Source organism: Triturus cristatus, chromosome 3_1 (assembly GCF_964204655.1).
Source record: "Triturus cristatus chromosome 3_1, aTriCri1.1, whole genome shotgun sequence".
NCBI classification, from domain to species: domain Eukaryota; kingdom Metazoa; phylum Chordata; class Amphibia; order Caudata; family Salamandridae; genus Triturus; species Triturus cristatus.
This window is the reverse complement of record NC_140583.1, coordinates 615192461-615218712: the sequence shown is the minus strand read 5'-3', so window position 1 is coordinate 615218712 and position 26252 is coordinate 615192461. Positions and strand designations below refer to the sequence as shown.

Here is a 26252-nt window from a genome sequence, read left to right as displayed (position 1 = left end):
GGTAACTGAGGATCCTGAGTGCACTCTGTTGCAGAACATTCCGATTCTCTCTGATAATCCATGTGAGGCTGTGGCTACCATGGAGGTCTGGCTTAAGAGCTCCATAGATCGAGTGCTTCTGATCAAATAATCCATCAGCCATCGAACAAGGCAGTCTGAACCCTGGTTTTCTGAACAACTCCGACTCGAACGACAAAAGTGTTGCCACCTGGAGAGGAAATGTAGACTATCGAGCGACACGAGTAACAAAGTGGTCTATAAACAAGCCTTACTTGACTATAAAAAATTACTGCTTATAGAAAAAGCATCTTACTTCAATAAGGCCATATTAACTGCCAAAAACTCATCAAAAGAGCTCTTTACCACAGTAAAAAAAACTAGGCAAATGCCCGGAGGAGACCACATTACCGTCGAACGAATCATTCTGTAATTAATTAGCCACTTTCTTCCAGGACAAAGTGAACTCGGTCTATAGGGGGTTCTCTCAGGACACCGCACTAGAATTGGTTTCCGCTGAGAGGGACGGTCAATATGAACTTCTCTCCTTTCCTCTTTTAACTACTGAGGAAGTTATCAAGCACATGATGGTAACGAAATCCGAGTCCCCTCTTGATCCCTTTCCGCACAAAATCTTCCAGCTTGTGCCAGAGACTCTTGCTCTGATCTTCGGTCACATTTTAAATCAAGTGTTCCTTTCTGGAGTTTTTCCAAACAACTGGAAATTGGCATCTGTTCTCCCTCTTTTTTAAAGAAAGCTAACTTTGATGTCACAGACATCGCCCAATCTCCAGACTCCCACTGCCCGCAAAGATGGTGGAAAGGGCTATGAATGAGGTTCACTCGGACTATTTGGAGAAGTATGACTGCCTAGACAGCTCTCAGTTTGGCTTCTGAACGCAGCACAGCACGGAGTCCGCACTGATCTCCGCTTCGGAAATGATTAGGCAGACCATTGATGCAGGAGGCAATGCAGCACTTGTGCTGCTTGACCTCTCTGCAGCATTGGATGCGGTAAACCACCAGAGACAACTGCAAGTTCTTGAGGACATCGGGGTCAGAGGCAAAGTGCTAGCGCTTCTAAAATCTTTCCTGTCAGGGAGGGAACAATTTGAGACCTTTGCTGGTCACAAATCACTGAAATTAACACTGCCATGTGGGGTCCCGCAGGGCTCGTCATTGAGCCCTACCCTCTTTAACATTTATGTGGCCCTACTGGCTAGACTAATTAGATCTCTGGGCTTCGCTGCCATATCTTACACGGACGACACCCAGATAGTGGTCTCAGTGACAGGCTCCCCTGATGAAACTGCTGCTCAGTTCCATACATGTCTCAGCCGGGTGGGGCTTGGATGACCTCAAATTGTTTGAAGTTAAATACCAGTAAGACTGAAGTCTTACTTTTTGGGAAAAACAATTTCTGGACCCCTGTGTTGTGGCCGCCAGAGTTTGGTCCGCTCCCCTGCCCTAAAGATAAGGTTGAGAACTTGAGGGGTGACCTTCGATTCTATGCTTTCCTTTGAAGGGCATGTCAACCAGGTCACCTCGGCCTCCTTCTACACCTTAAAATTTTTAAGAAGGATTCTGCCTTTCATCCCAGCGGAATTGAAGAAGTTAGTGGTCTCAGCCCTGGTACGTGGGTCCTGGGCTCACTGTGCCACTGGAATTAAGCTATCCTGGTTGAAGAGGGGTGAAACCCCGAAACCGGTCCTAGGATGCTTGTTTCCGGTCCAGGGAGGACCTGGCTTGGCAGTTCGGGCTGGACTGTTCCCATGAGGCACAGGGTCAAGACTGATTTGCATATGGCCAGGTGTAAACTGGGGTGGCATGGTGAGCAAAAGAATGATGGATTTAACCCAGATCTCTTGACTGGGGGTGAATGTTTTGATTTGTTCTGCATTCCGTCCATCAATTGTGTGTCTTTTGCTGGTATTATCTAGAGCGGACTACTGCAACGGGCTTTTTATGAATCTGCGTAAACACTGCCTAAATAAGTTGCAGTTGGTGCAAAATGCCGATGCGCGGCTTTTGTTAAACCTCCCAAAATATCATTGTCTTCTCGGCAATCAAAAAACTGCACTGGTTGCCGGTGATCAGAAGAATTGAATTCAAGGCGCTTTGCATTGCGTTCAAGGCCACCCACAATGCAGGGCCAATGTTCTTGAAAAAGAACTTGCAGCCTTATGTGCCTGCCCGTCAGCTCCGCACAGCACACTCTTATAACCTGGTAGTACCCAGGTTTAAAAAGACTGCTTGGGGGGTAGGAGCTTTCTAGTCGGTACAGCTCGACTTTGGAAATCAATGGGAATACATATCAAGAAAGAAAATCAACTGCCAGCTTTTAGGAGGGCTCTGAAGACGTGGCTGTTTAACCTCTGAACTGTGTCCTAGCTGCTCCTCTTTCCACTTATGCTGAGTTAGTTCATGATACCCAAGCGTGAATGTTTCGCGCGGTTACAAATTTCCTTTTTATTTCATTTCTTAAAAGGAAAATAAAACATACTAAAGTGTTTTTTTTTCTGTGTGCTGATGAAAACTTAAAACAGCGGGGGCCAAATGGAAGCAATGGGTGTATCAAAGCAGCACGGGGAACTCGGATGAGTATGGAGGGGGGACAAACATCAAATAAGTCAGTTGAAATTGGTGGGATGTGTTTTATCTCTGTAACCTTAACTCATCTTTCTGTATTACATAGTGTACATTCCTAATGGAATGCTTGCTGTTTTCTGGTCACTTGCTGCTCGTGAGGTAGGGGGGTTCTGGAACTGTATGGAGAGCAGTTGACCGAGGTAGCAGCTGGCTGACCATCAAGGGCCATTGTATGTTACCCATAAACATACTTGAACTAAACACCGGGTGTCCTGTCTTTGTAAAACTGGCGACGAGGTTGGGATGATACCCTAAACCAAGGACCTCGAGTTTTATTTTAATGGATTGTCTACTTTCAAGAACTTTGCTGTGTGAGGTACGGCCCTTGATTCCACTGTGATGGCAATTTCATGCCAAGTTGTTTACGGATGATCTCGGAGAGCAGTCATATCTGGAGGTACGTCGTTTCTTAATTTTTGATATTTTGGGGATTCATACCTGTTCGTTGTATCCAGCAAACAGCCATGCCCGCGCTTGATTCTGCTCGCGCTGGATTCCGCTCCTGCTGGATTCCGCTCCTGCTGTCTATCTGCAAAGTTCCTAGAGTGTCTTTATTTCCCACTCGAGCTTCTCATCTGGAATCATTGAGCGCGTCTGTTCCAGCGTATGCTCCTGCGTGAGATCACGGACTGTCAAACAAACATGCCTCCATCTTGGAATCTGGCAGACGTGATCGCGCGAATTACACGTGCGTGCCGCCATTTTGCTATGGGCATTTTGTTTAACTTTAACAGTTACTTTCAAGCCAGTGTGCCTCATAACGTGTGCCTTTCATCACTTCTGGATCAGGCGGACATGCTCCTGCAACGTTTCTCTTATTTCAACCAGGCACAATTACGGTGAGAGTCAATTGAGCAGTTTGTAGCCAATTTGACAAAGTTAGCTGTCAATTGCAAGTTTAAGGATCTGAGAGATGAAATAATCCGAGACCAAATGATTAATAGATTATATAATGTCAAAGTACAAGATAAATTGTTAGGCATGAAAGATCCTACATTAGAAAGGACCATTGAGGAAGCGAGGAGAATGGAGAATATGTCTAGGTATGTGAAAGAGTTAGGTTGCACCTCCTCTGAAAAAGATTCCCAAGATGATTCTGTGCATAGTATAAACAATGCTGGAAAACAGGTCAAGAAGGAGGATGATATTTAATCCAACGAAAGAAAACATGATCAGTCAAGGCTCAAATCTAAATCCTGTTTTCGGTGTGGTAGTCCCAGGCACACAGTGGATGCTAATCATTGTCCTGCAATAAAAAGTAGATGTTACAGGTTCAAGAAAGTGGGGCATTTCGCAAGGGTATGCAAAGGCACCAGTGGTTATTCAGCTAATAGAAAGTCGATAAATTTGGTGAAAGGGGATGATTTTTTCTGCGAGAGTGAAAATGAGGAGGTAGAATAGTTAATGATCGATTCTTCCCAAGTTTGCATTTGTGATGGGAGCAAACACCGTTATCGTCCTCCCAAATGTACTATTGGGGTCAAGGGTAAGGAAGTTCATGTTTGGGCAGACTTGTGTTTCCATCATTGATAAAGTTACTTGGGAGGGGTTGGGTTTTAGGTTGGAGGATCTACAAGCTACTGAATTCACTCCTTAAGGGTATTGTGGGAACAGACGTCCTGTTTTAGGTTATGTGATGACTGAAATCAGTTTTCAAAGCAGGAAAACTGTGGCTAAACTCTACATCGTTGAGAAATGCAAATCCCTGCTAGGATGGAAGGAGCAATGAGCATTAGACATCATTTTGGATCCCAACCATTCGGACCAGTTTTATCTATTGCATATCCTGCCACTAATAGTTGGGTCACCAAATTTCCAGATCACTTCAAGAAGTTCTCTTGGTTGTTTGAAAAGATTTAAGCATTGCATCATTTTAAAAGACAATGCTGTACCCATGGTGCATAAAGTAAGAAATGTTCCTTTGGTTTGGAGACAAAAATTGAAATAAGAACTGCAGACACTATGCAACGAAGGCATGATTGAGCCTATTGAGGCATCAGAGTGGTTGAGTCCAGTTGTTTTGGCCGATAAACCCAACGGAAAGATCAGGATGTGCATTGATTTGAGAGATTTGAATGACAGCATCTGGATTGATCGCCATCTTCTCCCTCGAATCAATGAAATGTTAGCCAGTGTAGAAGGAGGTGAATGTTTTACCACGTTGGATCCATCCAGCGCTTATCATCAAGTTTTATTACACGAGGAGTCTAGACATCTCACCTCTTTTATCACTCCAGAGGGGGCGTTTCAATTAATCCGAATGCCATTCGGACTTGCTTCTGCATCCGCCGTTTTCCAAAGTGTAATGCAGAATGTATTGTCTGTTTGGAGAACGTTTTAGTTTTTCAGGATGATTTATTGGTGTGGGGCTCTGATTGTATTCAGCATGATGTGATTTTGGAAAAAGTTTTGAAGAGGTTGTTGGATGCTGGTCCTACCATTGGTCTTGAAGTGAAATTTGGCGTGGGTGAGGTAGAGTATTTGGGCCACACTCTTACCAATGAAGGTGTCAAACCCAAAACCAGTCTAGTGGAGCCCATTGAAAAAGCGCCTGCTCCCACTGACCAGGACTTGCTTAGGTGATTCCTTGGACTCGTGGAGTATTGCTCCAAATTTGTAGATCATTTCACCGATAAAGTATAGGAGCTAAGGAATCTCATGAAAAAAGGTGTGAAATTTGTGTGGACTAATGAATGTCAGCTCACTTTTGACGCTATAAAGAAGTGCATTGCGAGTGCTGTTATTTTAAAAACTTTCAACCCGGACGATGAGTCTATAGTTTCCACAGATGCTAGTAATCATGGTCTTGGTGCTGTTCTGATACAAGTGCATGAGGGCCAATAAAGGGTCGTAGCCTTATTCCACTGTAGAGATAGAAGCTGTAGCTTGTTGATAGGGCGTTCAGCATTTTCAATTTTTTGAATGTGCACTAAGTTCATACTACGCACAGATCACAAGCCATTAATGGATTTGTTTTCCACAAGAGGTGCAGGTAAAGCTACACCTAGGATAGCCAAATGGTTTTACTGTTTACAAGAGTTTACCTTTGATGTGAAGTATGTTCCTGGTGTGAAAAATGTCAACGCTGACTGTTTGTCCAGGTTGCCATTGGAATGCTTGCAATCTGATAATAAGGATGCATGGATGGTAGCTGAAGTCAAAGATGTTTGTGGTGCCATTTCTGAGGAAGATTGGAAATTGGCCATTAAAGAGGATGATACTATCAAAATTTTCGTCACTGCATTGGGTCATAGCTAGGTGTGGAAGTTACATCAAAATTTAGAGCCTTTCAAACTTATTTGGTCTGAGTTTGAGGTTGTGGATGACATTGTAAGAAGGGGATGTCTTTGGTGGTACCTATTGTGTTAAGAGAAAGACTCCTACATCTTAAGCATGAAGGTTATGGGGGCATGTTGGCCATGAAAAGGCGTATCAGAGAAGATTTCTGGTGGCCAGGCATGGACACCCAGATTGAAAGGTTTGTGCGTAACTGCATTGCGTGTGCTGTTAGTGACAAGTCCCATTCTGCCCAGGACACTACTATTGATCCTTTACCGTTGCCCAAGTATCCCTGGGAAAAACTTGCCATTGACATTTGTGGGCCATTTGAGGATTTTTGTACTAATGACCGATTCGCCATTGTCATGGTTGACTATTTTTCCAAGTGGCCTGAGGTGACGTTTGTAAAGGAAATTAAATCCAATGTCATTATCTCCTTCTGTGAAGACCTTTTTAGAAGAGAAGGGTGTCCTGGTGAAATTGTCTCTGACAATGGCCTTCAATTCGTTACTGGGGATTTTGAGAAAGTCCTGTCCAGTTGAGGTATCAAACATACAAAGACCCCTCTTTACCGTTTCAGGGGAAATGGTTAAGTCGAGAGATTTAATAGAGTGCTTGTGAAGTGCATTTAGCTTGCTTGTAAAAGTGATTTTGTTGTAAACAAGTCATGGACATGTTATGGAGTTATAGAACCACTCCACATTCCGTCAATAAAGAAACTCCTTTTAATTTACTTAAAGGAAGGGTACCTTGCACTGTTGCTGTTTCCACTTGGATGAACAGGGCTGGTAAACACACGGTTGATTATAAAAGTATGCAAGACAGGGTAAAGAAATACCAAAGTTTGTATGGTCAGAGGCACAACATGAAGATTCTAAGTCCTAGTGGTTCTTTCAAGTCTGGTATGTTTGTGAGGGTTTTTATTGGCGACAAAGCAAAAAAGGGTTCCTCTAAGTGGTCTTGTCCAAAGAAGGTTGTTTTTGTGAAAGGTAATTGTTTGAAATTGGCAGATGACAAATGGTGGAATACCAGAGAGGTTTCAATTTGTAATGCCACTGAACAAAAGGATTGGTTGAAGCTTCATAGTCCTGGGAGTTCTCAAGAGCGTTCTCATTGTGATTTCGGTGTTGGTCAAGAAATTCCTTATGATGAAATTGTAATTGACTCTGCTGTGCCGGGTCAGTGTAACCACATCAATGTTGAATCCACATCTTAAGACAAGGGGCATTACTGTTTGTGATCGCACTACTCGTGTCCGAGTTAAACCTAAGCATCTTGATAATTTTGTATGTTCTTAATTTTGTTTAGTTTGGATTTTTCTGTTGTTGTTGAGGGGGGAGATGTGTTGTATCTCTGTAACATTAACTCATCTTTCTGTATTACATAGAGTACATTCCTTACGGAATGCTTGCTGTTCCCTGCTAACTTGCTTCTCGTTAGGTAGGGGGGTTCTGGAACTGTATGGAGAGCAGTTGACTGAGGGAGCAGCTGGCTGACCATCATGGGCCGTTGTATGTTGCCAATAAACCTACTTGAACTATTCTGCGAGGTCCTGTCTCTGTAAAAGGAGGGACATGAAAGCCACATGGGGATGGAAGGAGGGGCAGCTAAGCTACGGGGAGAGGAACAGGGAAGCAACACAGAGGGTGTGGTGGGCGGAAGTTGTGGGGGGAAGCATCGGGGTAAGTGAAACATGGAGGGGAGAAGACTACAGAGAGCAACACGGGGAGAGACTTACATGAGGGGGAAGGCTCAAAAACTCACGCACTCTCATGGATTCCTTCACAGAATATAAAACCAGCATTGGCAATGCCAATAGGTTAGTTTTATGAATGCACTATCAAGCCAGATCTAAAAATCCCTGTAAGTTAATGACTGCCCTCCTCTCATTTGTGCTGCTGCCAGAGTAAATTATTATATAAATACAATGGTTCTGTCGGGAATTTCTAATTTCTTTTAGAAAGTTCTAAAAATATTCATTACATGTAACAGATATCAGATAAATGAGGAAAAAAGCACACCCCAATAAATAGTTTGCAATTTGGTAATTTAAGGGAATAAACTATTATGGGCTGTCGTAATACATTAGTTCAAAAGAGCAAAATATTGGTGACTTGTGGTGATAAAGTGACATGTGAAAATATTTAGTATATACAATATATTTCAAATGCGGTAAAAGTGAATAAGTAGAATAGAAAGGTACATTATTTCCTGATATGTCTTTATGGTTTTTCACATATGCTACAAGATCCTATGTGAATTAATCTGTGATCAGAAGCATTGTGTAGACATATAAGGGTGCGTCGACGTTTCGACCCCGTGTACTGTGCAAAATATAATCAGCGTCACGGTGGGTCTTCCTCAGGACAGTGCAGATGGGTATACAGCCTATGGAATGAATAAAAGCTAGTTTAGGGTGTGTGCTCCGAGATCAAGCAGAAAAGGACTGTTCTCTATGAGGGTAAAAAAGCTTACCCAAGCGCAGATTTTGGTTAATCTCTGCGGGCGAGAAGGTTTTCTCAGTCAAAGTTATAGTCCTGGTGAATCAGGAGGAGGCCTATGGAGTGATAATAAGGTTATAAACACTCCCATGATAGCGGTTATCCCTCATAGAGAACAGTCCTTTTCTGCCTGATCTCTGAGCACACACCCTAAACTAGCTTTTATTCATTCCGTAGGCTGTATACCCATCTGCACTGTCCTGAGGAAGACCCGCCGTGACGCTTATTATATTTTGCGCAGTACACTGGGTCGAAACGTCGATGCACCCTTATATGTCTACACAATGCTTCTGATCACAGATTAATTCACATAGGATCTTGTAGCATATGTGAAAAACCATAAAGACATATCAAGAAATAATGTACCTTTCTATTCTACTTATTCACTTTTACTGCATTTGAAATATATTGTATATGCTATTTATCATCACATGTCACTTTATCACCACAAGTCACCAATGTTTTGCTCTTTTGAACTTGTGTATTACGACAGCCCATAATACTTTATTCCCTTAAATTACCAAATTGCAAACTTTTTATTGGTGTGTGCTTTTTTCCTCATTTATCTGATATCTGTTACATGTAATGAATATTTTTTGAACTTTCTAAAAGAAATTAGAAATTCCCGACAGAACCATTGTATTTATATAATACGCCTACCCAGGTTCTGAGGGACACCGGGTCACCCCATTATTTTTGCTTAAGCTGCCAGAGTAAAAACACTATAAATTATCCGAAATCCTTCAATAACATTACAATGTCATGTGTGTGCCCCAGATTTTTCAACATTAGGCAGCTGGATAAATAAACAAAATGATCACAGCTCTGTGAGGAGTGAGCACTTTTTTGTGGAAGCACCCAACTTCTGCTCAATCAAAATGTACTCCTGAATCCCTATGTGGACCGATACAAAGCTCCTTTCTTTTGGTGCTCACATAATTGTCTGGCGACGGCTGCGCTGTCAAGCCAGACCATCAAAAGTAATGCTATGGTCAAGAGGCACTGTTCCACGGGAGAGACAAACACACAATTAACAAGCTAGGGCTTGAAAAAGTAGAAGGAAAATGAGTCCCAAAGAAAGCCAAATAGAGAGCATTCTTCAAGTTCGTATGTCCTCGGTAAGCCACAATACACCATACAACAGGCAGCACATGCGTTGTCTGGTAGGCTCAACCTAAAAAGACATTAATTTACCTGAAGATCAAACATCTTGTCTGGCATGTGAAATGAAAAGTAACAGTTCTATTGTCCCATGCATTCGCATACGCTTGGCTCATTTACACTTCCACCCACATCTCTCCGTAACAGGTCTCTCTCGCCATGGGAACCAGGGATACAAAGGATATAGTTTTTTCCTTGAAAGGTTGGGGTGTGACATTAGCCCTCCAGATTCTGCAGTGTACGAGGCCTGATACCTTTGCAGGTGGAGAGAGGACAATGACGCTAAACAGCAGAATATCGGGAATATTTATCACAACTATTTCACACAACAGGAATTATGTGAGTTCAGTTTACCGTAGAGCGCTTCATACCTCAATCGCTTCATTATGTTTTATAACGAGTGGGTGCTTTTATTGTCCAATCCAGGTCAACACAGTCAATCACCTTAGAAAAGCTGTGTTGGCCTAGGCAGGGCTCACGTGTGATCGTTTACTTGACTTAGTTAAGAAGCATTAAACGGGGCAGTATGTTAATCATCAGGTGGGGGCTCGAAACATCAGACAAATGTTCTAGTATAGTGACTTGAATAATCTACTCTATCGAACTGTAATACCCTTGTCTTGACCCATAAAATTGTCTCAAATTATGTGATCCTAGGCAAATATTTGATTGCACCGGACCACCTTTCTTTATTATCTTACACATTACCTTCAAATATGTGAGTTCAGTATGCCTGTAGTTCAAAAATTTGATTTATTAGACTATATTTGCGACCCACTAGGATTCGCTACGATCACTGATGGTGGCCTGCTGGGATCAGCAGGCCACCATGTCTGTGATTTTGTTTTTTAAAAGGCAGCCCATTTTCCCTTGCGTTTAAAAAGAAAAAAAACATTTGTTTCATTAGGTCTCGCCTACGCAGTGCGCATGCACTGCATAGGAGACCTTTAGTCATCGTGCAGCTCTTTTTCAAAGCACATACACGTGCTTGCGGCGGCATACAGCTTGCGGGAGTGCGCAGCAGTGTGCTAGAAGCACGAGTATGTGCTTTGAAAAAGAGCTGAATGCGCATGCACGCTCGATCGCTTTTACTTTCGCGGCCAATGCTTGTTTGTTTAGCCTCCGCTTGCTCTCCGCCCCTACACCACCTCCCGCCCATTGATGTCTTTCAGGGTTGTTTCGCGGCCGCTGGCCAGCGCTTGTTTACCATAGCGTCTGGTATTACTTTTTAGGTCTCGCCTGGCTATCGCGTAAGCGATCGCTCAGCGAGACTTATGTAGGGGCTTCAGAAAATGCTCCCAAAGGCTTCCCAGGCGGATCGGGTGGCGGTTACGCGCACAACCACGCGCATTCCATTTGCCACCAGCTACTTCCTGCGCGTGCACCGCCTCACGCATTCAGAGAGATTTAGTAAGGGGCACAAGACCTTAGGAATGCGGTTTATGGCCAGTGCATGTGAGGCATTCAAGCGCGAAGCTGGCATCTGGCATCGGACTTGAAAGCAGCAGACTGCTTTCGCCAGCGCGCGCTCGGCCTCACTTCCTGCATCCCCTCTTACAACAATTAACTTTCTTTATAACTCACACCCCATATGCTCGTTCTCTCCCACCCTTCCTTTGATGTCCGCTTTTCTTGTTGTTTACAAACCACGCCACACACTGCTGCACGCCGCACACTGCTGCATTACACACTGCTGCACGCCTCACACTGCTGCACGCCTCACACTGCTGCACGCCTCACACTGCTGCACGCTGCACACTGCTGCATTACTCACTGCTGCATTACTCACTGCTGCACTCCTCACACTGCTGCACGCCTCACACTGCTGCACGCCTCACACTGCTGCACGCCTCACACTGCTGCACGCCGCACACTGCTGCACGCCGCACACTGCTGCACGCCGCACACTGCTGCATGCCGCACACTGCTGCACGCCACACATTGCTGCACGCCACACATTGCTGCACGCCGCACAATGCTACACGAAACACTGCTGCACGCTGCACACTGCTGCACGCTGCTGCACGCCGCTGCACGCCACACAGTGCTGCATGCCTCACACTGCTACACGAAACACTGCTGCACGCCGCACACTGCTGCACGCCGCACTCCACACACTGCTTTTATGCGAGTTTATGCTACTGACATTGTAAATGACAATGCCTTTTATTTGTTTTAAAACCAAAACATAAATAAAAGGCATTGTAATTTTACAATGCCAATAGCTCAAACTCTTATAAATGCGAGACCTATTGCATTGCAAATGCTTGTTAGAATACAGCTCTTTCACTTCAACAAAACGGGGCTGTGGGAGGGCAGGTCGGATAATCAGACGAGGAGGCTGTATATAATGGGATGCTTTACGAGTTTTATTAGAAATGACAGGTATTGTGCCACTCGAAGGTTGTATAGGAGTCTCAACAGTCCCCTGGGGTTCTTCGGATGTTACTGGCCCTTCTACTGATGGTTCTCCGCCTCCTCCGACTGCTCCTAGCTTGTCACTGGATTCTTCCTTTCCCGGTTGTTCATCTGGACCCACATTCGTCCCACGGAGGCGCATAGGAGAGAGTAAAATACGGGCTGTCAGATACTTATACTGGATGTACCAAGAGTGTAAACCATCACCGTCACCGCAACACCAGGTGTGAATTGTGACTTCCTATTTTCTAAGGAGGGTGGCTTCCGTACGAGTGAACACGGTCGAGATTTGTGAAGGGTAATTAGGGTTGGAGGGTGGATAGGAATATGGCCGCGACGGGAAGTGCTTGTTGCTACTTTTCAGGGGGTCCCCGTTCTCTTTCCTCCCGTCAGTATCTAAGTCCCCAGTCAACCAGTAAGGGGTGAATATCTGCAAACAATTCTCGATATCGACATACAACAGTAAGGGGGCAAATACAAACCTAACTGCAACCAGTTAATATCGGCATACAATCCCACCCTTCTTTTATCCGGTCCCACCCTCCACCCGGGCTTCTTTCACCCTCGCTCAGGGTTACTCACAGGCTCCGCCGCAACTCTCCTGAGCTGCGGCCGCTCTCCAGCCTCCTCCGGTGGGGACCACCACTCCTCGCACCACTTCTCGTCTTCTTCGGGATATCCGCCATCTTCGGTCTTCGTCCCGACTCGTTCTCCGTCCTCGCGTCCTTCCTCTTCGTTGCTTCCGCCTTTCGATTCCTCTCGTCCTTCTTCTGCTTCCTCCCCGATCCTGTCTCTCTCGTCTCTTTTCACTACCTGGTCCGTAGTGCTTCCGGGGTTAGTCCCTCCTCTGGTCACGCCCTCATCGTCGATGATTCGTTCCTGCGCATGGAGAGGACAAGGGGGGGGTGGTTATCCTTTTCGTCGTTTGTTCGATGGACCTTTGGCGTCGGGTGCCGACTCTCCCGGCTTCCCGAAATCTGGGGACACGGCGGTCCCCCGAAGGTAAGTGGCATGGGGAACCAGATCCCTTCTCACAGGGGCACTATATACTCTGGTATGTAAAATTTTAGATATCTTGCGCTTACACTTTAACAAACCGCAGCGCTACACACTACTGTGTGTGACTTCATAAATCCCCATGGCACTTTACATTTACCAAATCGTGGTGCTTCATTCACCCTATGGGACTTTTTATATCTTCACGCCACATTCACTTTAGCAACACCAGATATTATTTCAAGTTCATTAATGGTAGATTACTGCCTGGTGATATATGCCTCACCTACCTATAAAGGCCGCATTTGGCAACGGTGTGTATTTGTGTATGCGTGATATCTTACGGAACATGTGGGCGTGCACGACAAAAAATCGCTAAACGGCAGGAAAGCTTCTGTGTACCTATTGCAATGTTTTAGTCTCTGGTTTGATTTTTGCCACCGAGCCAATACACTGGGGCTAGATCATGGCTGTGCTTCTTATTAATACAGCGCTGACATAAAAACCATGCTTTCTAGTAGTTGTGGCGCTTCATACGCCGCTATATGACTTTTCCAATTTACATAGCGCTTTCACTTCAACAATTCACACCTTTTTTGTCTGATATATAACTTCTTAATTATCCTTGGCATTATCAGTTTACCAAACGCTGTGCTACATTCCCGGTATGTGACTTATTCCGTCTTCATGGCGCTTCCCTTTAACAAACCGTGGCGCTTTATTCTCTGGTATGGGGCTTTTTGAATCTCCATGCTGCTTTCACGTTAGCATATTGCAGCACTTCCATTAGTGGTATGTGACTTGTTGCATCTTCACCGGCTTTCCCTTTAACAACACCAGGCAGAAAAATAAGTGACAAAAGAAGCCTTGGCCGGCCACTAACCTATCGCTCCGCATCATTGTATCAGGGCTGTGCCTATGCCAAAGTAACACTTAAATAAAACATGCTTCCTTGGCGTTAAAATCTTTAGGAAGCTCGTCGCGACGCTGCATTCACCGTTATGTAACTACTTAAATTTACATAGCGCTTTCACATTAACAAAACGCGCCACATTATTCTATAGTATATGACTTCACAAATTACTTAGGCTTGCACATTTTCTCTGGTATATCACTTCTTACACCTCCTTGGCGATTTCACTTTAACAAACCACAACGTTACACTTTCCGGTGTGTGCCTTTTAAGATCTCCATAGCGCTATCACTTTAACAAACCGCAGCGCTTCATACTCCAATATCTGACTTTTTACATCTTCACGACGCTTTCACTTTAACAACGTCAGCCATTATTTCAAGTTAATTCATGGTAGAGTACTGCCTGGTGATAATTGCCTCAACTATCTATATACAACGCCCTTTAACACTGCAATTATTAGTGTTATAGTATACACCAGTATATACATATGCAATCGCTGCCATACCACGTACAAACAAGCATTGGCATAGCCAATAGGTCTCGCCTTTGGGACCTTATAAGTGTTTAGCCATGCAGTTAATGTTGTTGCGCCAAGGATATTGTGCTGCATAACTAAATACTTATAAGGTCCCAATAGCGAGACTTTTTGGCTTTACCAATGCTTGTTTAAAAAAATTATTTTTCAACATTCTCAAAGGTAAATGTTGAGTAACTATTTGTGAATGGGTTACCACCACTTTTTAAATAGTGGTGAAGTATTACTGTTTTGCGACTGGACCAGAAAAATGCTGTGTACATGTGGCCTTTATCTGAAATCGTGATTGATCTCTTCAGAGAGGGTTAATATCCTGATGGATGCCCTATTACCTATGGTTTGCAGCTCTCTTTGGGCAGAAATATGCCGACCACTTGACTCGATTGAAGACTTACCTGGATTTGTAATCTACCCATCGAGGACATAATGCTTATTGTCCACAAGTACTTTTAGTTGTTTCCTCTGCTACTACTCCTCTGTCATACTTCAGGATACCTTCACTTCTATAGCAGACACACACAGGGTTTAAAGAGCTTCTCTACTTTAAGGGTTGGAGCCCACTTTTGCATCTACATCTTGCCGCTGTGAGAAGGAGCCTATGATGAAGCATACCCTCTCAGTGTGGATGAGAGCTTTCCTCCGAAGAGAATAACATTCTACGCGCACATAACTAGGCTGTTATCAGTCTTTGCGCTCACACCTAGAGTACTGGTGGGTGATCATGTTGGGGAGGGTGCACTCCGAGTTTCCTCTAGCCCCTCTCCCTTTAAGTAATAGTTCATGTGATCAACTGTACAAGGATTAAAAAAAAGACAAAGGCCTTAAAGTAGAGGCTTTTGTGGTGTAGCAGCAACCTAGAAGGGTGGGACGGCAGATGTGGGGGTGTGGAAGAGCAGTGTTGGTAATGCTAATCAGCGAACCGATAAATAGGGTAGGGAAGGTACCAGATACTGTGATTGGGGAATAAGTCGATGCCCAGGAGGAGAAGAAAACACAGAAGGGTTCCTAGTGGGCCATGGTGGTTATGGCTAAGATGTTTAAGACAAATGGCGACTAGATCGGAATTTAAAGCGGGACTTTCTGGGTGGGAAGGATCGGCAACAAATCTCTTAAAATTTCGGGGTCTTCGCTATCGCGGTATGGTTGAGGTAAGTTACCGTCAACATCGGTGGTGTTTTAACCACTAAGGATGCCAACATATAGATAGGGAGGGGTCAAATCCTGATTTAGTTGTGGGTCAGTAGAGCTGCACACGCAGTTTACATTGCTGGCAAGTGATAAGCAGACTTGGTCTCAAGCCGACATGTTTGCAGCCCCGCCAGACTCACCTCAGCATTGGGGTAACACATCAACACATCCATCGTGTTCATCGACTCCGCCTAGACATGTCTTTGTCCATCAACAGACACGCTACCACAAGGCTGTTTCATTACACTTCCAGCCTGAGTCCACAAGATGGCAGTGTTGATCTATTTACATCATGTAACCTGTTCCTTACATAAAGCGGCCCTGCATAGAGTTGAAACCCTTGCCTTGTGACCACAGAGTCGGCGTTTAGCATGGGCAAGCTAGGCCCAGGTCGCCAATTTTCTGAGGCTCAAGGTGGGAGCTGTGTGCATTAAGGTTATGCTAACAGCAGCGCCCTTCTCACCATGCTGCTTTTGTCCTTGTTTCCGCCTGTTCGTTTCTGTATGATTTCTAGATGATTTAAAGTGGTTTTAGTGCTTCATTCTCATATGGCGGGCGATGTTTTTCACACCCCTGTGGCCCCCTTCCTTGCCTCCCTTCACCCTCTGATGACCTCTGCTGGCACACACCAACAAAACTACCGTCTGCAGGCAGCTAAGCTATCGGTGATTTAGGTGAGCTGGGGGAGGTCCGGATATATTTTTGTTTAGGAGCCAGGTACTGACCAGTGAACACAAAAGGGACTCCCTGCTCCCTCATTTAATTCACTGGCATCAGCAAGGGCGCTAACTTTCTCTCCACCCGGGGCGATATCTTAGCAAATTCTTCTCTGTATATATTCCTTATAGACCTTTGGTTTATCTAGTCATTTTGAAAGAAAATTAGCTTTTCTCACCATAATCTTTTACTTTGTTTAAGCACCATAGGAGTAAAATAAATTATCAAAATAAGGTAAAACTACTGCTGTCTTGTATGAGAACCAGTTCATATACATGTGTTTTATTGCTGTGTTTATGTGGAGTATGAAAGTCAAAACGATAACCCTTTTAGGTTTCTCCTACAGCATGCATGCCTGCCAGCGTAAGCTATTATTCATAAAAATATCTTTAAAAAGAACTGGCCTAGAGCCCACTCTTGACTTACCAATACTTCTCATTGGTTGGCTTAAACGCCACTCTTGTTTCCTTGCTTCTTACCGGTCACGTCTCCTGCCGGCTGCCCACCTCCTCCTGCATTCTTCTTAGGGCTTCTGTCCCTGCCGTGCAGCACGGACCTAGCACAGCTTCCTGTTTGCGACTAGTGTTGTTCCACTGGCTGCGCAATGCTTTCTTTACTTTTTGCCATGAACTTTATAAGAAGGCGTGTGTCTGCACGGTCCACCCAAATCGCCCCCCCTTTCCCACTATCGATGTTTGTTCCCTGCCCCCGCCTTCCTCCCGCTATGCGTTTTGTTCTCCATCCTCCTACCGGTGTCCATTTTTTTTTGTTGTTGTTTTGTTTTTATCGCCTCCACCTTTCTCCCGCTGTCCTTTCTTTGATTCCCACCCCTGGACCTCCTCCATTGTGTTGCTTTCCCCCTCCCAACACCCCCGAGCTGTTTTTAGGTCTTGTCTGACCCAGCGCAGGCGCTGGTCTGGCAAGACCTATTGAGAGGGCTCCAAAAAGTGCTACCAGGCCAGCCTAGAGCTACAAGTGCATGTGCGTGGGCGCGCGCGCCGCGCTTTACCACGATTACTTTCACTTTTGCGGCCGCACTGCATAGCCAATAGGTCTCGTTTTTGGGACCTTATAAGTATTTAGTTATGCAACTGTTGCATGGCTAAACACTTATAAGGTCCCAAAGGCGAAACCTATTGGCTATGCCAATGCTTCTTATACATATTGCACAGCAGCATTGTGACACGGTCAACGCTGGCCATGTTATAGCAGGCTTTTTTTGGTTTTTTTTGTTACTCAAGCCATGCTGCACAGCAGCTCACAAAGCCAATTGGTCTCTCATAGGTGCAGAATATTTGCTTTACAAATGCTTGTATATCTTGTGCTTGCTACTGCAGTTTGCAGTGTAATAACCCTGCAAAATCGGTGTTACTATTGCCCTTGTCAATTGAATTAACATTATACCCTTTGTAAGGCTAAAAAGTTGTATTTGCTGCTGTCCTTCAAACCTGGAACTTGTAGATCTCAACAGCACATGCTTTATTCCACCGAACTTATCTATTATGTAGCCCAGGTTCTTTATGATCTAGGCATTTGAAACGGTCGGACTCTTCAACCTTACATTACACATAACCAAATACCATGTTTAAAAACCCAAGCAATATATTTATTTAGAGGTGTTTTATTAGCACTCTCGCTCGGGCAGGGGGTTACAGGGTCATGTTAAAGAAGAAGCCGTTGAAGAAGATGTGTTTGGAAGTTATTAGCAGCCTTTTCAAAGCACCAGCATGTTGGAAAATCTCTTGTTTTTTCCAAAGGCCAGGGATCCTGTACTTAGGAGATGTGGTCGAGTGACTTAGGTGGGGAACTGTGGCTTGCTTTGAGCTCTAATCACGGTTCCATGACTTGTACAGTGTGTGGTCTTAAACAAATTGTTTTACCTCAGGGCCTCGTTTCCCATACCTAGCAAAATTCCCAAATTGTATAGATTTACTTTATTTACATTGATATCTACCCTTGAACATTCACCTTCAGAGAGGAGAGGGGCTTCCTACGGACAGTAACACTCATGTCAAGATTACATAGGGAATGCAGAGCATTCAGGGATGCTACGACAGAGAAGAGAAAGTACACATTTTAACTGTTCTCTAATAAAACCCACTAGGATAACATACATCCTCGTTTCCACATCTGTTAAGTAAAAATCTACTAAAGAGAAAAATGTAGTTTACTGTTGGTGAAGGAAGCATTATTGTGCTAGATTATTGCCTTTGGCTAATGCAGCTGAGAAGAGCCGTTTGTTAATGCGTGTTCTTCGAAATGTATTGATTTTTATGTTTGATACTTGTGGCCAACACGTTTCACGATAACTAGTGACTTCCTAAGAACCACACAAACTTACAGTTGCTCCACTTCATAACAAGCCTTCGACCTGTTGTTTAGAAATCGCTTCTGTTGGTTTTTCCAAATTATTTCACTTTCGTTTTAATTAAGAGTTTGTCAAATCCACAACATTGATCATAATTTGTTGTGAATCGAGCTGCAAGATGCTGCCGGAAGTTCTGATGATTTCCACACAATGCTGAAACGTGAATGAATACAGTAAGGGCCAGCTCTCAAAGTGACCCGGGTCTGGAGGTCAAGTAGGGGCTGGGCGTCGCCGTATTAAAAATAAAGATTGAAATGCAAGTTCTTATATCAGCAGCGGGAGGATGCAAGTCATCCACTCAGAACATAGTGAGACCGCAACACTCCTTGGGTGGGAAAGACACACGATTAGCGAAGAAAGCCACTGAATCGAGAGCAAGGGGTGGACACATACCAGAGGCGCAGCTAGAGCCAAATTTCGGTGGGGGGTGGGGGTGGGGGGGGGGGGGGGAGGGGGATCAAAGAAAACATTTCGGGGGGGGGGCTGAATCTTTAAGCAATATGCAGAGTGGAGCTGCAGGGGGTCTTAGGAGTGAAACAACAGCGAGGCCTCATTAACATGCAAATGGTCTTTTAAAGACCTGTGAAGTGCTCGGGTGCGGCTGTGTGGGTGCCCGGGAAGCTGTCTCATCCCGGCTGCCACACACGACGGGAGGGGGCTGAAGCCCTATGAGTCCAATGGGTGTTGTGCACCTGACACATACCCACCCATACTCTAAATATTGGACAAGATAGATCTGTTTGCTAACAGACAGCTAGAGTTGTCTGTAGGTGAGGCCTAACAATGCAGACGTATGAACAAACCGGTATGAAAGTGTAGAATTGAGGAAAACATTTCGGAACACCGATTGCTCCAACAAAACAGTTTTCACTGCCTTCCGGAACATAAGTGATATTTCATGATGTACAAAGTGAATTGTAGAGCTCAGTCTGTGACAACATTTTGTTTTTGTTTTTCCAGTGGGCTGGGTGTTCACTGAATATGGCTGGTATATCTTTTTCCTCTGCATTGCTCTGTATTTGGTCGTTCAGAAGCTGTCGGGGAGAATACGCCAAATGAGATCGACTGCACCTGTGGTAACTGGAGGTTTGTCCTGACACTTGTCTTAAAGAAAACATTTGTCTTGTGTGCTGTTATTTGCATGTAGAAACATAATTTGGGATATGATTTTCTTTGTCTATTTGTTAACTGTAACGTTTACCAATCCATCAAGGATACCCCCTGGCCAACTGTATCAATTCTCTGTTCCAGCTGTAGGGATGAAGCAGGTTTGGGGTATTTAAATATTTTCCTTGAGTGTAGGTACCATAATGTTTCATGTGCAAGACTTCCCACAGCAAAGCACCTGTCTGCTGTGGGCAGTCCTTATACTACAGAGAATGTTTTACCATGGTGGCAAAGTGTAAGTAGTAAGGCCAGAATGGTGGAATTTTTTTTATAAAAGGTTGCAAAAAAGCTTCATACAACCACTTCAAGTATTGTCCAGCTTAAGGTATGGTTCATACTTCCCACTTTAGCCCCTCCAGCCTCCTCTCACCATGGTAAAGATTTTCTAGTGAGTGTCTGTCTGGAATCAGCAAGGACAGGTAGACCGACATCTGGTTGGCAAGACGTAAAGTCCGCATATGCAGGCTGTATGTGTGGGCATAGGGTACCCCTCAAATCTTGCACCTGAGAAAAAACACCTAAATAACACGCCCATGGGTGGTTGGATCAGGGACGTTGTTCATCCTCAATTTAATGAGGCAATGTGTTTCAAGATAAGGTGTGACTCCGAGTATCAAAAACGTAGTGAGATTGGAATGGACTTTCTCAGTAAGTGGATCCTTGAAGTGGGGGGGATTAGATATTTACAATGATTTAATTCACAAATGTAATATTGCAATGCAGGATAATTAAATGTAGCGTAGCTAGGATACAGGGAAATCAAATATCATAAAGGCGGTTGGTACAGGAAATGACATACTCAGAGGAAAATGCGAAGTCCCAAATGTGCAGCACAATGAATAAAAGAATTCGGACAGCATCCCTTATGAATGGATGTATTAAGGAACCATGCATGCCATTACCACACATATGCCTTTACCACGCGTGCCTTTACAACGAAAATGTATTTTGCACGTAAGTATAAAGCCTATGTGTATTTGTTTGTATGTGTGTGTATGTATGTATGTATGTATGTATATATATATGTGTGTGTGTGTGTGTGTATATCTCTCTCGCATATATATTTGTATGTATATTTATATAACCTTATTGACCCCAGCCCCTAAACTCAGCCACTGTTAAACCCTAAGCATACCCTTACCACCCAGTACCCCTTCCAACCCTTAATCCTAAAAACACCCTTGCCACACAAATACCCTTACCCACCCTAAACCCTTAAACACCCTCACCACCCAACAGCCTTTATCCACCCTAAAAATGCCCATGCTTCCCAAATACCCTTACCAACCCCCCTAAACCCTAAAATTACCCTTGCCGCACAAATACCCTTACCCACCGTAAACCCTAAAAACGCCCTTAATATATATATATGTGTGATTAAGGCAGTAGAGACTGGTGAAACACGTTATGCCATAGAAAGATCTGAATACATAAATTGCTTAAAGAGGATTCCAGCGGTGTCGGTACCTGTTTTTTCACAGGAGGTGGAGGTTATATATATGTATGTGTGTGTGTGTATATATGTATATATATTAAACCAATCCTGAATTTCTGGCATACGAAGACAGGCGCTGACACCGTGGGACGATGTATCAAAGAAATGTTTATTTCAAAAGGACGCCCAGACGCGTTTCGACGGGTAAAACCGTCTTCTTCACTACATCTGGTCCCTCTATAGTGTTTACTTATATTGCAAAAGCGAGGCACAATCCACCATAGTTGTCACAGCAACTCTTATCATAGACATAAAGGAAATATCAGGAATGTCTACACCATGTATCAATAATTATAATACAGTGATTAAATAAGAAACATTATGATTGCAACCTAGTAGGAGAACATCAATGCATTGTGGCACAATAAAACCATGTATTGATTTAAGTCTGCATGAGAAACTATACTAATACACCAGTGTGTAAACGTACCACGGTTAGAAGTGTACATATAGAAATAATTCAACAGTTGGATATATTACCAAAGCTGATTAACAATTATTCAGCCATTTGAAAATCCAATGTGCCATGTTGGTATGATGTTCGTTATTTAAGCCCAAGTGGGCAGATAAGCAAGGTATTCAAAAAAGAAAGAGAAGATAAGAGGTGTATGTAGCATGAAAAGTAAAAAGTGTTATGAAAAGATAAGGGTCCACATGTTGCGGATCGGAACTCAGGAACGAGATACGTACACAGATAGTAGACATTTGCAATATTTTTAGAGATGTACATTTAGCGCTTCATCAGCATTCATCCCATTAGGGATCTTGCTGTCCAGAAGTATAATGTATCTGGATTCTAGTCTTCTCAGACTTAATTGTCTGTTCCCTCCCCTTATATTTTTTGCAATGCTGTCAATTACAAAATAAGATAGTTCATCTATTCTGCCCTCATGTTGTAGGTTGACATGTCTCGCTACCGGATATGTCGGGTCATCATTAGTGATGGCCCTTAGATGTTGCAATATCCGGACATGTACAGGATGTATGGTACTCCCTACATACATTTTGTTGCAGGTACAGCGAAGGACATATACTGCAAAATCTGTTTTGCAAGAAAAACTTCCCCGGATTTCAAAAGGGGTTTTTCTAAGGGGAAGGGAAATGGATCTGGTGTTTACACCGTGTTTGCAGGCTTTGCATTTTGAACACTTCTGAAAGCCTCTCTGTGGTTTGAGCCAGGTACCCCCCTTGGCGACTGTAGGTGCATTATTTACCAATTCCTGTTGCATACTCTTTGCTCTTCTGAAAGTCAACTGGGGGAATTTTGAGCATGTTGGTCCTATTATAGGGTCATTGCGCACTAAGGGCAAGTGTCTATACAGGATCTTTCTAAGATTCATGTGGTAGGTGTTCTAACCAGTAATGAGTCGAGGTGTGTTATCTGTTGTCTTTTGTGTTTGTTGTTTGCTATCCTTAAAGATTAGTTCTTCCCTTTTAAATTTGTCACATTTCTGTTTCGCCAATCTTAATGTTTTGGTGTTGTAACCCCTGTCCTTTAACCGTTTAAAGAGACTGTCTGTAGAGGTATTGAGACTGTCTTGGGTGCTACAATTACGTTTCATCCTTAAGCATTCAGCGTAAGGAATGCTGTCTATAAGATTGCGGGGATGGAAACTGCTGGCGTGAAGGATAGCATTGCCTGACGTGGGTTTCCTAAACGTCCTTGATTGTATCTTTTGATTTTCTATATACAATTCAAGATCTAAAAAGCAAATGGACTCTTTGCTGGTGGCACATGTAACTTCAGGTTGAGAGAGTTATCATTGATGACGGACACAAAGTCAATTGCGCTCTGTTCAGTGCCTTGCCATAAGATGAAGATGTCGTCTATATATCTTTTATATAGAATAACATTGTTCATGAAAAAGCTTTCATGTCTCTTCTTGAGTACCTGCGCCTCCCACCAGCCCATATGCAAATTAGCATAGCTGGGGGCGAAGCAGGTACCCATGGCAGTTCCCTGCACTTGTTTGTACAATAGCCTGTCAAAAATAAAGATATTATTTTCCAGACACCACTCGGCCATCTGTAAAAGCATGAGTGTGTGATGATGTAATCCTATGTGTCTGGTGCCTAAATAGTAGTTGAGTGCATTTAGGCCATCTTTGTGTCTGATACTCGTATACAGGCTTTGTACGTCGAGAGTCATGAGCACATAATCATCGTGCCAAGCTAGATCATACATTTTTGCCAAGAAGTCACCAGTGTCCCTGATGTAGGCTGGAAGTTCCTTAACAAATGGTTGTAAAAAATAGTCTATAAATCTGCTGGTGTTTTCAAATAGACTGCCAATTGCAGATATGATTGGCCTGCCAGGAGGAATCGGAGCATTCTTATGTATCTTTGGGAGGAGGTATAATTGAGGCGTGGTGGGGTAATCATTTTTCAGAAAATCAAATTCAGCTTTCGAAATGAGACCACCACATCTCCAATCATTTAAACACTTGTGATATTTTTCTTTCACACTGATAATGCCTGTAGTGCTGATACGACTGTAACATTCTTTGTCTTGTAATTGATTTAGTGCCTCCTTATACATTTCGATGGGCCAAAGGACTACGTTTCCCCCTTTATCGGAACACCGTACAACTATGTCAGTTCTGTCCTTGATTTTCTTCATGACATTGGCATTTTCGATTCTGACATTGTGTTTCGTTTTAATAAAGTCACTGCTGCTCATTGAGGCCAAATCCTTAAGGTCTTTAATTACCCTTTCTGCAAAAATGTCAATGCCATCCTTGGGCATAAGTGGTGTGAATACAGACTTGGGTTTAAACGGTGTTGGAGCAGACTCCAAGATGTTTAGATCAGAACTGATTGCTGCCTGTGTTGAAGTGATAGGGCAGGTTTCTTGTTCATATGCCATTTCTGTGATGTCTTTAAGGATGGTCATGTCAGCTACATTGAGTCCTTCCACTCGTGGAGTGGTGGATATCTCCTTAGTGGCTTTAGTATTGGTACTTGGGCTGTTGAAGAAATATTTACGTAGTTTTAATGTACGAGTGAAATTATATAAATCGATCCTGGTTTGTGTATAGTCAAAATTTGTATTGGTACAAAATGATAGGCCAAGGGAGAGTGTACTTTCTTCCTCTTTAGTTAACGCCATGTTGGTGAGATTTAGGACTGTACTTCGATTGTCTATATCCATGTCTATCTGCGTCTGTTCCTTCTGTATGTTGGTTTGCCTGTTCTTTACGTTGTGTTTGCCCCATCTCCTGTCTTTCCTTCGTCTCCTTTTTGACTTTGTGTTCTTGGAATTTGGTCTTGGCGCATTGGTCTTGGTCGTAGACTCATTATGCGCTCCATACGTAAAAAACCAAATTCCTCTACAGGTGTTGGTGCATTACAGGTCTGAGTAATATTGCTCATGGCTTCAGTATCGGATTCAATCTCCGAACTTAGTTCAGATTCGCTAGGTACCACTGGTCTTATTGTACTGGTGCCTGCTGATGACATCTGTTGACGGCGGATATTTTCAAATTTTCTCGAAATAGTATAGATCCTTCCTTGTAGATAGTCATTTCTATCCTGTTGAAATTTCACGGCTTTACGTTCCTTGATGATTTGTTCATGTTTCATTACTCTAACTTTAATTTCATCAAGATTTTTGTTGACTTCTTCTGGGTCCAATTTCTTAAGCTCATTGTGGATTTCTTCAATTCTGACCAATATTTTTTCTCTGTCAGTAGTGGCGTACTTGATTAAGATCTGTAACATGTTCCTGGAGGATTGCGCATTGTTTTCTGCCCATTCCTGCAACATTGCAGGGTCTGGATTTTCGTACGTGGGTGCTACTAAAATCCTCAGCCCCCTGGGGATACGACCCACATCGAGGTAACGTTTCAGAGATGTACATTCCCACCATTTGGAAACTTCATGCTTGCGTAGTTTTTCAAGTTCTGCTGTGAGTTTTTTAAGATCACTGCCTGTCGGTGCTGTAGGTATGCCGCTTTTATTAGGCAGGACTGTAGCATTAGTTTTGTCGCTAAAAATGTCTACTGCTGCGGCCTCTCGCTCCTTTATCCAATCCTTGGCCATCCTTGGGAAATGATAATTCTCTTTGATTCCCACTGCCCGTATGTCAACGATTACGGGACTACCTCTCCCATCAGCCACCTTAATGGACTCAAGAAGCCGCTTCTTAGCACAACACACAAGAGAGCTTACCTGGGACTCAGATCGCCCTCCGGCGTTCTCGAGAGACAGGATACTCACTGTTGGCTGGCTTGTTTCATGCTTCGGTCCTGGGATGTCTGCTGCGGGGGGCTCTTCGTTTTCCTTGTTCAAAAGATAAGTCCAAACAGATTCCGGCAGCGAGGAACACCAAAGCGAGGAGGGTCAGCGTGGAGATTCGGGGAAAGTCTCTTTATATTAAACCAATCCTGAATTTCTGGCATACGAAGACAGGCGCTGACACCGTGGGACGATGTATCAAAGAAATGTTTATTTCAAAAGGACGCCCAGACGTGTTTCGACGGGTAAAACCGTCTTCTTCACTACATCTGGTCCCTCTATAGTGTTTACTTATATTGCAAAAGCGAGGCACAATCCACCATAGTTGTCACAGCAACCCTTATCATAGACATAAAGGAAATATCAGGTATGTCTACACCATGTATCAATAATTATAATACAGTGATTAAATAAGAAACATTATGATTGCAACCTAATAGGAGAACATCAATGCATTGTGGCACAATAAAACCATGTATTGATTTAAGTCTGCATGAGAAACTATACTAATACACCAGTGTGTAAACGTACCACGGTTAGAAATGTACATATAGAAATAATTCAACAGTTGGATATATTACCAAAGCTGATTAACAATTATTCAGCCATTTGACAATCCAATGTGCCAT

At 43.6% G+C, this 26252-nt stretch overlaps 2 protein-coding genes across 3 annotated transcripts in view; one reads left to right on the top strand and one right to left on the bottom strand.

The window, feature by feature from the left end:
- The window catches only part of SELENOS (selenoprotein S), a 136841-nt gene that overhangs the window by 19544 nt on the left and 91045 nt on the right, over positions 1 to 26252 (top strand). The window contains exon 2 of the mRNA XM_085644546.1: positions 19686 to 19811. Within this exon, the coding sequence (XP_085500672.1) occupies positions 19686 to 19811 (126 nt within the window). The remainder of the gene's footprint in view (positions 1 to 19685; positions 19812 to 26252) is intronic.
- Positions 12024 to 26252, bottom strand: part of LOC146860635 (uncharacterized) — a 29830-nt gene continuing 15601 nt past the window's right edge. The window contains exons 1-3 of one of the 2 annotated variants that reach the window (XM_085644548.1): positions 15781 to 15867; positions 12588 to 12884; positions 12024 to 12116 (exon numbers count right to left, since the gene is read on the bottom strand). In XM_085644548.1, coding sequence (XP_085500674.1) covers positions 12078 to 12116; positions 12588 to 12884; positions 15781 to 15822 — 378 coding nt within the window. In that variant the 5' untranslated portion in view covers positions 15823 to 15867 and the 3' untranslated portion in view covers positions 12024 to 12077. Of the gene's footprint in view, positions 12117 to 12587; positions 12885 to 15780; positions 15868 to 26252 lie in introns of those variants that run through there. The other variant, XM_085644547.1, reaches the window with a different exon arrangement.